At 45.7% G+C, this 14,428-nt stretch overlaps 1 protein-coding gene across 4 annotated transcripts in view; it reads left to right on the forward strand.

Annotated features, from left to right (window-relative positions):
* Nucleotides 1-8,196: 8,196 nt before the first annotated feature.
* The window catches only part of EXOC4 (exocyst complex component 4), a 365,076-nt gene continuing 358,844 nt past the window's right edge, over nt 8,197-14,428 (forward strand). For all 4 annotated transcript variants that reach the window (XM_068670114.1, XM_068670116.1, XM_068670115.1 and 1 more), the window contains exon 1: nt 8,197-8,333. In XM_068670114.1, the coding sequence (XP_068526215.1) occupies nt 8,248-8,333 (86 nt within the window). In that variant the 5' untranslated portion in view covers nt 8,197-8,247. The remainder of the gene's footprint in view (nt 8,334-14,428) is intronic.

Here is a 14,428-nt window from a genome sequence, read left to right on the forward strand (position 1 = left end):
CAAAACCTTCCTGCATCGTTCAGAAATCACGTAGTTACACCACCATCTCTAGGAACTTTTCTGGTGCTTAAATTCCTGTGGCTTAAATCAAGCAACATCATAAAGCAAACCTCCAAGAGAACCATCATTTTTATTTTGCAAAGGCCACCTGAACCACATTTCTGTAAGGTTACGGGCTGGCTCTACTCTGCTGACATCTCTTAATCCATTGTCTGGTCTTCTGGTGGCTGCGAGAGCATTCAATAAACACTGCAAACTGCAGCGATCTTCCATCCTAACCCGTCTGTCTCAAGCCCTGCGCCAGTGGTGATGGAGCTGTGGGGTTCATCTGCAAGTATCTGTCTTGCTGATTTTGTCCTTCTTGCTGACAATAACAGCAAAAATTAAAGACATCTATCTTCAGCCTTATTCAGTGCCCGCATAACAGGGCTGTACAATAAAGTTGATTTAAGTCTGTTCCCGTAGATTTGGTGCTTCAGTTAGCTCTTTATCACGGTGCTTTCAAAGCTGCAGTGGCTGTAGCTCACTGAGCATCCTCATTCCCTGACTACCCACCACCACCTCATGACAAGGCGTATTCTGGAGTTATCGCTACTGCCATCTCACAGACTGGTTGCTCCTGAACAGCTTCCAGTCTGAATTTTGGGGCTGCTGGATGGATACAGCCAAAGATTTCAGTTTTGTCTAGCCTGAGATTCGGGTAGGTGACCACTTCTGGGCTCCCCTTGGCCACCAAATGGGAGTAATTCAGAGGGATGGCATCACGGGTCAGGGTGACAAAACTGACAGGAGCTGACTGGCCCCATTGAAGGAAGCATGGAGTGTGCATGGCCAAAAAACACAACAACACATCTGGAGCAGGCTGCTGCTCTGGTACAGTGGTATTACAAGGCAGAAAACCTGCAGGTTTTTTCTCTTAAAGGACCTCTCCAAAAGCAACTGTTTTTCTCTCTGATATTTTGTCTCAGGATAGGGTCAAACACTGGGGACACTCAGATTTTGACCACGCACAGCATTCTTTAAAGCCCTTACAGTGGCACCGACTCCCCAAAATGTCCTTCAACTTGGCTACCCTTCAAACATGTGCTGCAGACTGAGTCTAGATCATTCTTATTCCTTCTTCTCCTTGGCAGCAAAACTTTAAGTCTGTAAGGTAAATGGGGCTTGTTGTTGTTTGCTTGATTTTAGTACCACTGGGTCAGAGCTTCTTCTGTAAAACGGGGATTATGATGTTTGCCAGTGATATATTTACTTTGTCAAAAGTGCTATAGAAGTACAACAACTGTCATATTATCCTTCTCTTATATCACTTCATAGTAAATTAAATTTGAGGCCAAAAGGACTGTTCAGCTGCTGAAAGTTATGCCCCATTTTCTGCAAGGGAAGCCTCGAAATTGGATGTCTGATGTCTCATTTTGGAAGGATTGATACCACTGCTGCTTTTCTTGAAAATACAAGTGCGTTGCTGGTACTGGGAGTTTTACTTACTTCAGTTCAAATTTTTGTTGTTTCTCTTGCCTGCAACTGCTAGTTACACAAAGCAGAAAATATCCAAAGCTGCATTCAGTAGGATGAAATACTTCTGTGAGCAGTGGAATTTATGAAATCTTATCTCCAATGGGTTTGTATGCTTGTCTGGCTACAGTTTAATAAGGTGGAGAGCTGATCTAAGTTTTTTTTTCTTGGGTTGAGGGATTTGTTACCTCTCCATCCCACGCGAATTTGCTGGAGTACAGCAGCTAAGCCTGTAGTTCCACCTCAGTGTAGGCAGGGACTTTCATTTCTGTCTGGGCACATATTTTCTCCAAAACTGTAGAAACTTACCGGCTCAGTTATAACCTGAGGCAAGGGTTGACACTCAACAGATCCAAAAGTCATTATGTGGAGACTGACGGTCAGACAGACACGGTGAACTTACAGAGCTGGGTCAAAACGAGGAGCTCATGGGTAGGCTTTAGGAACTCTCTAAAGAAAAGATGGGGGAAAAAGGCAAAATTAAGCATGACAGAGTCAGGACATGTTGCTTTTCCTATTTTTTACACACTCGAGTTTTCCATAGTTCCAAATGAAGATGAGGCTTAGAGATTTGAGTTTCAAGCATCACGCAGCCTGCTGTCATTCATGGTATAAGGAGAGGGAGGCTGAAGATTTCTAATCTGGAAGATAGCTGAGGACCACGGGATGCCAGATACCAAATGGGAGGATTGTCTTAGCAGTAAGAGGGAAGGCACCACCAGTTAGTTATGTCTAGGCTTCCTAAGCCAAGATTTGGGGCACCTACAGTACCCAGTAATGGTGGAAAACCTGATTTCATTCCAAATTTATTGTCACTGCCAGAAAATTATCTATTTGAATAAAGTTCTCATGGAAAAGTATAAATGGGCTTTGCTTTCAAGCTGTTGGAAGGTGAATGCACATGATGGGGCTCAAGTTTCACAGGAATTTGTAATTTTTAACTGTGTTAAGGCATAACTAGGTAAGAAAGCCAGTTTACCACCTTGCAATTTATTATTTCTCAGGGAATTATATCAATTAACAAAGCAAGCCACAAAATTAATAACAAAAAAGATAATTCCATATTCAATCACAGGGTTTCTGTCCCCACCTCATTCTGGCCAGGTCTGAAACTGAAACAGGGCACCAACTGCATGAGCAAACTGTCAAATTGTCTGCTTCAGTCTTGTCTCTCTGTATGATTACAGACTGAACAATTGCAAAACCAGCATTCCCTTAGTGAAGATAAATCAAATAAAGAGGAAAACATAAACCCCAATAATCTGTTTTTTAAGTTTACAGAAGGAGAACAGCTCATCTTCTCCTTTCACAGTGTGCTACCTGCGTATGAAGAGAAATACCTCACACTTCTGCTCTGATTTCTTCCAGGGACTGCATTGCCACAGGTTCCGTGGCTTTGACGCTGGAAAAGCAGCAGTACTTTTCCACTTAGCTTAATCTTAGTTACTATTTTTTCCCGCAGCAGCAGTACACAGTGTAAATTGGGAAATGTCAGGAGGCAGAAAACAATAAGGAGGCATTTGAATCATATCTCCGCCTTGATTCCCAGCATTAAGCCAGGCGATGACTTCTCCTGCCCCATGGGTTGCTTACTTCTTACTCACAAGCCGAGACAGAAGGGATTGATGGCAGCTACGTGCTGGGAAGAGATACAGATTGTTGTCATATAAAAAAATAAATAAAATAACCCGAAACACCTTTAGCTCAGACTTACATAATGGTAAATAGGAATAACAAGGTCATTCAGACAAATGACTAACTGTAGAGCCAAATCCTGTTGTTTCAGCACACTTTTTCTTTTCTTTTTTTTTTTTTTTTCAGTTCTTACTCACACAGATTTGTAAAGACTGCTAAAGCTTCAGAAGAAAAAACAGAATTAAATCTCTTGCAAGGAGGGGGGGTCTGGGGCCTAATTCTTTGACCGTGGACCAATTTCAGTGTAATGCAGCTGATGTCCGGGTGACAAACTCTGCAAGAAGAGGAAATATATTTTATTAAACTGACTGATGTATGCCAACTGAATTATGCTTGCTTTATAAAAGTACAATTGCTCCTACAGACTTAGATGGAAACTCTGGCCTTCACTCTGCTCCCATTTACACTGATGCAAGTCAAAGGTAATTTCATTATAACTAATATAAACGCATTACAGACAAGGCAATTACACCTGTAAGATATTGGTGTGAGCTGAACCCTTCTCTGACATTTCTAGTAATGTTTGAAATGAAATAATGATGTAAAATTTGGTATTTTTTAAAATGTTAAACCTGTGGATGAGGAGCCTGTGTGTACAACGATGCTGAGCACTGGTAAATCTGTTAGACTTAGGAATTCATAAGTGACTCCTAGAAAATACCAGTGGATAAATTATGAAAAGGATTGCAGGTAAAGCTGTCTTGAGAAAGGGGTAAAGCAATCCCCTAAAGTGACATACGTGTTGTGTGTAAAAGAGTTCTTTTGCCATGCGGAGATTTTAATGGCTATCTGAAGGAAATAAACCATATTTGCAGACTTTGTCTGTCTTTGCCTATTTAGGTTTTCTTTTGGCATAGCTCTCTGCCACTGCAGTGGTCCCATGGGCGACTGGCCCAGTGGATGAGAAACAACAGTGTGTGTGCTCGCCTCCGCACCTAGCCTTTTCGTTTTTATTCCTTACAATGGGAGGATAGGGAGGAGGAGTGAAGCCATCTGTGCTTCCCAGTTCATTTTGGTTCAGGGGAATTCTTTCCTGAACCCCTCTGCATTATGACACTGATTAGTTTATCATCTAGAAAATGTTTTGGCCACCTTGGGCTTTATTTTATTTGAGGAGTCAAGGAATCACTCATTTAACCAGATATACCTCACAGTGCTAAAATGCTTTGTGAAAAAAACGTGAAAAGAAAATGTACATTTCTGTCCCCCTACCTCCAATCCATTGCTTTTCAGGTTGAGATCTTTCTCACAAGCTGTGTATAGAAAAAATGCTGTTCTTGTAACCCTTCATCCTCATTGTATCATATATTATTAACGAAGAGAGATCTTGGTGTTCATGTGCTGCATCAGGTCTATTGTGCCAATTTTTTTTTCCCTTTTGTTTAAAGAAAACATAAATTTGCACCCATGCGTCTGTTTCAGTCAGTAGTGAATAGCTCATAAAAGGAACAAGGCTGTGGTTTGGCAATTAGAGATGAGGGCTGAAAGTCAGTAAGGTTACAGTTCTGGGGGAGATTTGTCGTTGTTTGTCCTGATGAAGTTCCTCCTAAATGAGGTGATTATTGTAGCTGTCAGGAATGAAAAGGCAGGACACATTGATCTCATCCCCACTGCAATCTCCAGGATGTGCCGGTACAGAGCAGTCAATACAAATTGCCAATTAACAAAAAAACAATATTGGCAAGTCGGCAGTTTGTGAAAAAACTCCCTCCAGCCAGCTCATAAAACTCACGCCATTCAGATCACCATCCTCGAGTAAAGGCATTAGCAAACCTCCCCAGAAAATCAACAAAGATAAGCTTTTTGGCATAGCTGGATTGCAAATTGCAGAGCTAAGAGCCTGTCTGCACAGGGGAAATGGAGCAGAACTGCTATAAAGGAACACACGTCACGTGCGCTACCTATCTTGAGATAAAAATCACTTTACTTTGGAGTAATTTTTCTGCTCTGAAAACACACCGGTTATTCAGGAATAAAGTACCTTTTATTTCAGAATTAAAGTGCCTGTGCTTGAACTTATTCTGCCATTTTGCTAATTAAAATAGATACAACCACTGATAAGATAAAGATTCTTCCACAATAGCTACTGTGGAAGAATAGCCCCTTGCAAATAAGCCCGAGGAATACCGTGCTTCCAATTACCTTATATTTCAAATCCAGTTTGCATAAATGGATACCGTCAACTTACCTGCAGACTTCAGCATTTCTCCTGCAATTAAAATAATTAATGTGCAGCTTTGGGCTGAAGAAACAGCTCCAGAATAGCAACCAGGAGTAACATCTTTGACATGATGGAGTGAGCCTGGTTCAGAAAACACTTAGTGACTATTAGTACCTGGATAACTGCTACTGCATTTGCTAAGAAATTCCTGCCCCTGTAATGATAACCCAGGTCCTGAGTGGTGTTTTTAACACAGGTTCTCAAAGCACTTCACTGGGGAGATATCTTTAGCCTTCATTTCCAAACGGGGAAAGGCAGGCAGCAGTTGTAAGATAACTTTTTTTGACATCACATACAAAAACAACCTTTTTTTTTTTTTTTTTTTTTTTTTTTCCTAACTCCTGAACACAACAGTGTACACCTTGCTGTTTTTAAAGAGGGATGGTACTGTGGCAAGACAGGGAGCTTATGGATAGTGAAAGAAGCAGACCCGACAAGGAAGCTGGGAAGCTGGCCTTCAGTAAATGTTGAAGATCTGAAAACTTCAGTAAATGTCAAAATTGTGTCAATTCCCTGCTGGTTTGTGAACTGACACTGGTTTGTCAGCTCCAGCTGCACAAAGGGGAGAAAATGCAGAAGGCAACGTTGGTCTGGTTTCCTTTCACAGCAGGCTTCCCATCAGCACCAAATGCAAGATTGCCTGGGCTATTTCAGCTCACCACACCTCACTGCCTTCCTGGAGAAAACAGGGGAAAGCCATTTTTAAAAAACACTGTGACTTAAATTAAATTACATAATGCTTTGGTAACCCCATGAGGATGTCATCGCAACCAGCCTGTGTGAGGCTCTAATGCGCAGTCAATATTTGTAGTGTGAGCTGGTTCATAGAACCCTAAAAACATTAGGGTTGGAAAAGCCCTCCAAGATCATCTGGTCCAACTATCCCCCTACCACCAATGTCACCCACAAAACCATGTCCCCAAGCACCACGTCCAACCTCTCCTTGAACATCCCCAGGGACGGTGACTCCACCACCTCCCTGGGCAACCGACTGAAAGAGCAGTGCCCGACTGCTCTCTCTGAGCAGAAATGTCTCCTCATTTCCAACCTGAACCTTCCCTGGCACAGCTCGAGGTCATTCCCTCTAGTCCTATTGCTAGTTATCTGTAAGAAGAGGCTGACCCCCAGCTCCCCCCACCTTCCTTTCAGGCAGTTGTAGAGAGCAATGAGTTGTCCCCTGAGCCTCCTTTTCTCCAGACCAAACACCCCCAGTTCCCTCAGCTGCTCCTCACAGGATTTGTGTCCCAGGCCCTTCCCCAGCTTTGTCACCCTTCTCTGGACTCGCACCTCCATGTCCTTTTAGTGAGGGGCCCAAAGCTGAACCCAGCACTCGAGGTGCGGCCTCACCAGAGCAGAGTACAGGGGGATGATCACTTCCCTGGCCCTGCTGGCCACACCATTCCTAATACAAACCAGGATGCCCTTGGCCTTCTTGGCCACTTGGGCTCACTTCTGGCTCATAATAAAGCAAGTATCGACCAGCACCCCCATATCTTTTTCCTCGGCACAGCTTTCCAGTCACCCTGCCCCAAGCCTATATCGCTGCATGGGGTTGTTGTGGCCAAAGTAGGACACTGCTCTCTCAGCAGCCAACACATTTTTTCATTTTCAATCCTACATACAAGTGTAGCTACCTCATTTGGCTCACAGTGGATGTGACTGAGGCCGAGGCCACCTCATGCCACCATGTCAGGGGGTTGGGAGCACTGCTGGGCTCCTGTCGGGGGGCAAGGGCAGATGTGGCCCTTTACAACCCCATTTTATATAATTTTCAGGAAAAATAAAAGAAATAAAAGACTTTTTTTTTTTTTTTTTTTTTTTTTATTGTGGATACATCTGTCAACTGTTTTGATGATCTCCTGACCGGTTAATGGATTTTAACAGCGTTTCAAAGCTCCTGTGCTGCTGCAGGTGCTGCCTGCCTACAGTTTGGGGCAATTTCCGAGCAGTGTCTTTTTATTTTGCAAGCCTTCAGAGCTGTTTTGACAAAAATAACCATTAAAAAGAGGACAATTGTTGCATTCAGAAGGGAATTAGGGGGGAAATGAAGTTTTAATGAGAACAAGGGGGACAAGGTGTGGAGGATGAGGTCAGCAAGTCACTGGCCTGCCCCCTCCATGCCACCCCCTCACTACAAGAAGGACATGGAGGTGCTCAAGCGAGTCCAGAGAAGGGCAACAAAGCCCTTCTCTGGGTCTGGAGAACAAGTCTTATGAGGAGCGGCTGAGGGAGCTGGGCTTGTTCAGCCTGGAGAAGAGGAGGCTCAGGGGCGACCTTATTGCTCTTTATAAGTACATTAAAGGAGGTTGTAGTGAGGTTGGGATTGGTCTGTTCTCCCTGTGTGATAGGATGAGGGAGAATGGGCTAAAGTTGCACCAGGGGAGGCTTAGGTTGGATGTTAGGAAGAACTTCTTTACTGAAAGGGTTGTGAGGTGTTGGGATGGGCTGCCCAGGGAGGTGGTTGAGTCACCATCCGTGGAGGTCTTTATAAAACATTTAGATGTGGTGCTTAGTGCTATGGTTTAGTGGAGGACTGGTTAATGTTAGATCAGATTTGGACTCGGTGATTTTGGAGGTCGCTTCCATCCTAGCTGATTCTGTGATTCACCTGAGGGTGAACCAGGCCGGCTTCACACCCACAAAAACTACAACTCCCAGAATACCCCGCGGCACCCTTCGCACGGCGCACAGCAGCTTTAATCCCTTTCCCCGTTTCCTATTGGACCGCATCCCCTCATTCTCCCGCCCCCCTCTCCTCTTATTGGCTGCGCCGCGCTAGCGGGGGTGGTTGCCCGGTGCTTTGAGGGGGGAGCAAGATGGCGGCGGGCGAGTCGGCGGGGCGCTACCGGAGCGCGATGAGCAGGAGCAAGGACCCCTCGGGGCTGCTCATCTCCGTCATCAGGTAGGGGCGGCCCGGCCCAGCCCGCCCGTACGGCTCCCGGGGCCGCTGCTGAGGGAGGGGACGGTCCCCTTCTGCTCCTGAGACCCCCCCTAGGGCCTGCGTTCAGCTGCGGGCCCCAGCAGCAGGGCAGGGATGTGGCAGAGTGAGGCAAGAGGAGGCCACGGGGGTGCTGAGGGGATGGAGCCCCTCTGGTGTAGGGCCAGGCTGAGGAAGCTTTGGGTGTTCAGCCTGGAGAAGGCTCCGGGGGGAGCTGCCAGGGCCTGAGGGGGCTGCAGGAGGGCTGGGGAGGGACTGTGTGTCAGGGGGTGTGGTGATGGGACAGGGGAATGGCTCTAATCTAACATAGTCCCTTTTAGATTAGCTAAAAGGGAGAAATTCTTACAGCTGAGGGTGGTGAGGCCCTGTCCCCAGCTGTCCAGAGGAGCTGTGGCTGCCCCATCCCTGGCAGTGCCCAAGGCCAGGCTGGATGGGGCTTTGGGCACCCTCATTTCATGGAAAGTTCCAACCCCTATGGCAAGGGAGTGGAGCTGAATGACTTTTCACGTCCTTTCCAACCCAAACTGTGCTATCATTCATCTCCCACTTCCACCTTGCTGTCTCCAGCATCCTGGGGTCACAGGAGCAAGGCTACAGCAAGCCCCAGCTTTGTGTCCTACTGGGAGGGTCAGGGCACTGCTTCCCTACTGCTCTAGAGCCCGTAGTTGACCCTTGTCCACAAACACGCAGCAGCACTGGGTGAGATAAGGCTGGCTGGAGAAGTCAAAGGACTAGGAAGTCCTTTGTGGAGACGCTGTCCTGTTTTAGGATGCAATAGTGGAAAAAGCACCGCCCCAACAAGTCTCACTGCCTTGCAGGGGGCACAAAGAAATCAGTCGTGTCTTGTCCTGTTTTGGGAGTTGATTTCAGTCTGCCCTTATTCCTTTCCTATGCTGGAGGATGGTTCTGTGATATACTTGGATACAAGCATGGACCTGGCAGTGTGTTAGTTTCCCTCTGTGCCTTTTTCAGATGCTTATAAATCATTTTTGGGCTGCTTACAACCAGTGAGTTGGCGGCTGATTTCCCCCTGAAGCTTTTAAACGCACATCTTACACGCTTCAAATTGGGTGTAAGCAGTCCTACTGCTCTGTTACTATGCATTGAATGAACTTTCAAACTTCACTTCTCCACCAGAAACTGCTAGAAACTGTGGTTTTTCTACTACTTTGGAGAAGTTAGAGCGGTAATAATTCCGTACCTAGCACATTTCATGATCTAATTTAAAAGTATTGTGTGAGCCGTAGTGTTTAGGACAAAATCCCCTTCCTTTTAATTATTTCTGAAAACCGCTCTTTCAGATCTTGCAGAACTTGAGGTAGATGGCAAGGGAGAAAAGTGGGAGGTTCACACAACTGCTTTGCCTTCCTGGGGTCACCGCCGCAGCCTTGGAAGCGCGTGGTAATAGGTAACAAAGCATCGCGCTGAAAAATGAATGAAAGGAGATGCCTGGCACGGCCAGGCCTGTCTCCAGCTCGTTAGTTTTGTAAGAAAACCAGTTAGGAAAACAGATTTGTTTAGGCTGGAGCTGTGTGTACACACAAGGCCAGCTTTCCTGCAGATTGCTGTGCACGCTGATGTGACACGGTGTAAACGTGAGACAGTCGTAGCAGTGTGCTCTGATAACTTCTTACTTTTGATATAACAAGTGCTGAATAGCCAAGTATGGGGTTATTAAAATTTATATTTAGGCCTACAAACTCTCCTGGGTGCACTCGTTTATGAGTTCCCAAGGAATGCTTGCATAACAAATACCTGAGTAGTTGTGAAAACTGCCACAATTCAGGCTTCTTACCTGGATCCTGAGCTTACTCGGCACTTGCACGTTGTAAATGTACATAGTGTGGATTTAAAGTGTGGTGTGCTCGTGAATTCTTGGTCAACCTCAAGTTTGAGTGATCTGGGGAGATAAATGTGTCGAGCTGTTGATAGATTGCTGTATTTTCTGTAAATTAGGGTTATTTGTGGATAGTGAAAGAATGAATAATGTAAATGCATCGTTGCAGCATTTCCTCTAGTCTTACTTTTTTTGGCGTGTTTTCTGTAATTCCCAATAGAAACTGAAGAGTTGTAAGGGCCGCCTTTACATCTAGGTCTTGATTTTAATAAATCTTAACTTCTTATTTCGTTTATGATATAAGAATGAGCTTATATGACTGTGCTCACCAAAAAAGAAACCATCTTTGTCTAATCATCTTTGGCTCACAGGCACCGAGAGCTGAGGTAGTGTATGTCCAGCATTTGGGTGCAACCTTGAGGTTACTGACTTCATGAAATTAAAGTTGTTCGGTAGACCAGCGTGATAATTAAACCTCCAAAATTTAATTAGAGCTTGCTTTGGGTGTAGTGCTTGAGGTGTTGTGCTGGGCCAGACCACGCGAGCCTGGAAGTGGAACAGGTGATGTTTTTTGTTGTGTTTGTAAAATGCCGTTGCAAACAAATTTTAATCTTTCTCTTTCTTTATTCATCTTCAGCAAGATGTTAGGGATTTTAACAGCCCGCGGTTAGTTTGAAATGTAGCAAAGTTTTCTTTCCTTGATAACTGTGTTCCCAAACACTTTGCACGGATTCTCCTGCCAGCCCCGGGAGCTTTACCCTTGTGTTTCCCTATTGAGAAGGCTGCTGAGTTCTCCTCGTGGCTGTGCGGAAGGCCCCTGGAAGGAAGCCGTGTGTGAAGAGCAGCAAAACTTTGCATTCTTCTGCCTCAAACAAACCAAACCAGAGGGATTACTTCAAGCATTGCTGTATTTTACTTGATTGTAGCAGAGCTGGCTGTGTTTTTCAGGAAGAAATGCTGTTTAGGTCAGCAATACTGAGTCAGTGTGTTAGTCTGTAAGATGCTTTGAAATGTGGAGATTGGTGTTTTATAAATACAAATGATTTTATTAATGAAGGGCTATATTTTTATGTCTACTCAAGCTAAGGAGCTCTCTGCTGCAAGAGGATAATGAATTTATTTGCCTCTGATGCCAGATTTAGGGACTCTGAGCTTCCTAGGGGCAGAACCAGTCTCCTTTTCAGTGAGAGTATTTGGGGCCGGATCCTTGGCAAAGCCCTACCGTGTTAGAGCAGCACTGAAATCACGTGAGAAGTGGTCTTTTTTTGCAGGCTCTGATCTGAAACGAGAGCTGCTGCTTCAGGAAAGTTGACTGCATACGAGCCGGTGGAGCAGAGGGTGTCTTGTGGCAGCGCTGGGGGTTGCTCTGTCGCACCGAGTGGCCGCGCAGCCTTAAAAAGGAGCCTGAGGAAGTTTCTGACCTCCTCTGAGCCTCCAATAACGCTCCTAAACTGTGTCTCTGTGCAGTGTGGGATCTTGGGGTTGTTCCCGGTCTCTGCGGTGTTGCTTTTCAGCTGCTCTGAGTGCAGATAAGTGCGAGATGGAGGAGGAAGAACCGTCCCGCTGCCAGGCCCTTATCTCTCCCCGTGAAGTGTCAGCTTTTCCTGTTGTGCTGGGTTTGTTCTTCGGGAGCTGTTTCCTGTAGGATTCCTGAAGTGACCAAGTTCACCGTGGTTCTCCAGTTACTACCAAGAACAGAGAGCGATTTCGGGTGGCTTGTGGCCAGAATAACTGTCTTGTAGCCCACAGGTGGGGTGTTTTTTAGGGCCATGGTGCCACATCTGTACTCCTGTGGGGCTGCTGTCAGGGGGGAGCGATGTGCTGAGCTGTTCCCAAAGGCCAGGAGCTGCCAGCAGGGCTGAGTGGTGAGGTGGGGACTCTGTGGGGTTGCTGTGGGGTTACGCTGGGTGCTTGGGCATGGTTTGCTTCTTCACAGAGTCACAGAACAGCTCGGGTTGGAAGGGACCTTAAAGATTATCCAACTCCCCTGCTGTGGGCAGGGATGCCACCCAAACTCGTGTTTTGGGGGAGAAACTGGCATTTCTCCTAAATAAGATGTGGGTTTTGGAGTGTGGCTGTGTTCTTAACAGTAAGTCTTCTAGAAATAAGGAGTGTTTAGGAAGCCTGATGAATATTTGCAAAGCATGCTAATAAAATCCACCTCTGCTGTGGCTTGGGCAGTCTTCGTCTTCTCCCTGTGCCCTTAGATGAGAGTGTGAGTTGTTGCTTCGGATTCCTGAAGAAAAACCTCCTTCGTAAGACCAAAAGGGACACCAGGAGCTTTCGGTGCAGTGCTCACCACGTGGGCTTTCACGCTGCCTTTCTAAAAAGCAGTGCAAAGAATGGAGGAAACTCTGTTCATCCGCTCGAGGACAACCGAGGGAATATATGCATTAATCTCTCCGAGGACAGACGCGTGTACGTACATTGATTTTGCTTAACCTTTTGTTTTGTTCGGAGCTGCTCGAAGCAGCTTTTGTAGTCTGAAACAAGCAAGCTGGCATTTAGCAAATGCTCGTTTTATTTTTTCTGAAAGATCCTGTCAGATTTTTAATTGGTGAACGGCTGCCTTTTATTTATTGTTAGGCGTTCCTCCTCCCAATTAAAGGTGGCTGTTTTTTAAAGCTGGCCTTTAATAGCTGCTTTAATTGGGAGAAAACAAACTTCGGCAGTGACTCTGGGAGACCTTATTGAAATCTTGTAGCGAAGCTTTCACACTGGCAAACACACATGACAGATGTCAAGGAGAAGTAAAAGTGAGACAGGACGTAGCGTGCTTCCTATTTTCATACCAGCAGAAGTTGGAACTGCAGGCAGAACCCTCAAACATACTTTTTTTCCCAACCAAAATTCTTCTTCCCCTTTTAATGGCTTCTGGCCATTATTTTCATTATGTTTACAGTGAGCTTCGTTAAACGGCTTCTTCCGAACGACCTGGTGTTTGATCTTCTCATTGTGTCGAAGGCAATAGAAGCGGTATCCCCGGTTGTGATGTAGAGTAGGGAAGATGGATGTGCAGCTGATGCCCTCGCTCTTACAGCTGGGAAATAGCTGCCACGAGAAATAAAGCCAAGTTATTCTGATCTGTGTGGACGGTAATGGTCTCTTAAAACCGCTTTTATTGCTAATAGTGTTTTCCAACGTTATGAAAAGCAGCAGTTCTACAAGATAAGTAGCTCAGAAACGCGTGGAGAACAAATTGCATATGGCAGAATGCGGTCCTAAACGATAAACTTTCCTGGAGTGGTCTTGGGACACTTGTGTGTAGTGTGTGAGTGGTACGTGTGGGGCTGGGTGCAGGGTTTTGGTTCTGTTTAGTGTGTTTTGGTTCTGTTTAATGTGTTTTGGTTCTGTTTAACAGCAGGTTGGGGTGCCCAGCGTGTGCAGGTGTGACCGTGCCACGGAAAGCTTGAGGGACCACCCCATGCAGAGCTGGGGCAGAGCCTGCCCTTAAAAAAAACAGGGAAGCAGAAACGGGTGGTTTTGTGAATAACCAGTTGTGAGTCCTGTGGTTTCTCCTCTTTCGAAGACATCTTCTCTGACAGCTCTTCCTTCCAGGGAAGTGCTGAAACCTCCAAGTTAATAATGAAATTTCTGAAGCCATCTATTTGTGGGGCTGCCCTTCTGCTGCTGGGTGGTCACAAGGATGGCTTCATGGCACAGGGAGGCCAGCAGCTCCCAAATGCTCACCTCTTCATCCTCCAGGTCAAGGCAGCGTTGTACAGCTTGTACTCCTGCAGATTTTTGACACTGTTGGTGCGTAGGACTTCATTTTTCTCCCGGGAGCTGGTGATTCACCTAACAGCAGTGCTGAATTTTGGGGTCGTAGGCCAGTAAAAGGTAGGAAATTAGTACCTGGTGCCCAAGCAGAGCATTAGCTCCATCACTCAGCTCATCCCTGGCAGCGTAACTGGATTTTGTGGCTGCCTGTGTCACTTCTCCAAGGTGGAAAATGATCCACAGGTGATGCTGTTGGGTTTTGCCTGGGTGGGGAACATTTTTGTATTAAGATTCAGCTGCTGGAAACATGTAAAAGTGCGTGACTTCTCTTCAAGTTGTCATCCCAAGTGTCTGCAGTCTCTTTTTTTTCCCCTTTTCCTTTTTTTTTTCGTTCTCCAGAAATCAGCTGATCGCTAACTAGACCTGCGTTGTTTGCACTGGCCTGGGGAAATTTGATTAAAGGGTGGTTAATTTAGCAAAATAAAGAAAGTCCTGATGATAT

Source organism: Anas acuta, chromosome 1 (assembly GCF_963932015.1).
Source record: "Anas acuta chromosome 1, bAnaAcu1.1, whole genome shotgun sequence".
In the NCBI taxonomy this organism is placed as follows: domain Eukaryota; kingdom Metazoa; phylum Chordata; class Aves; order Anseriformes; family Anatidae; genus Anas; species Anas acuta.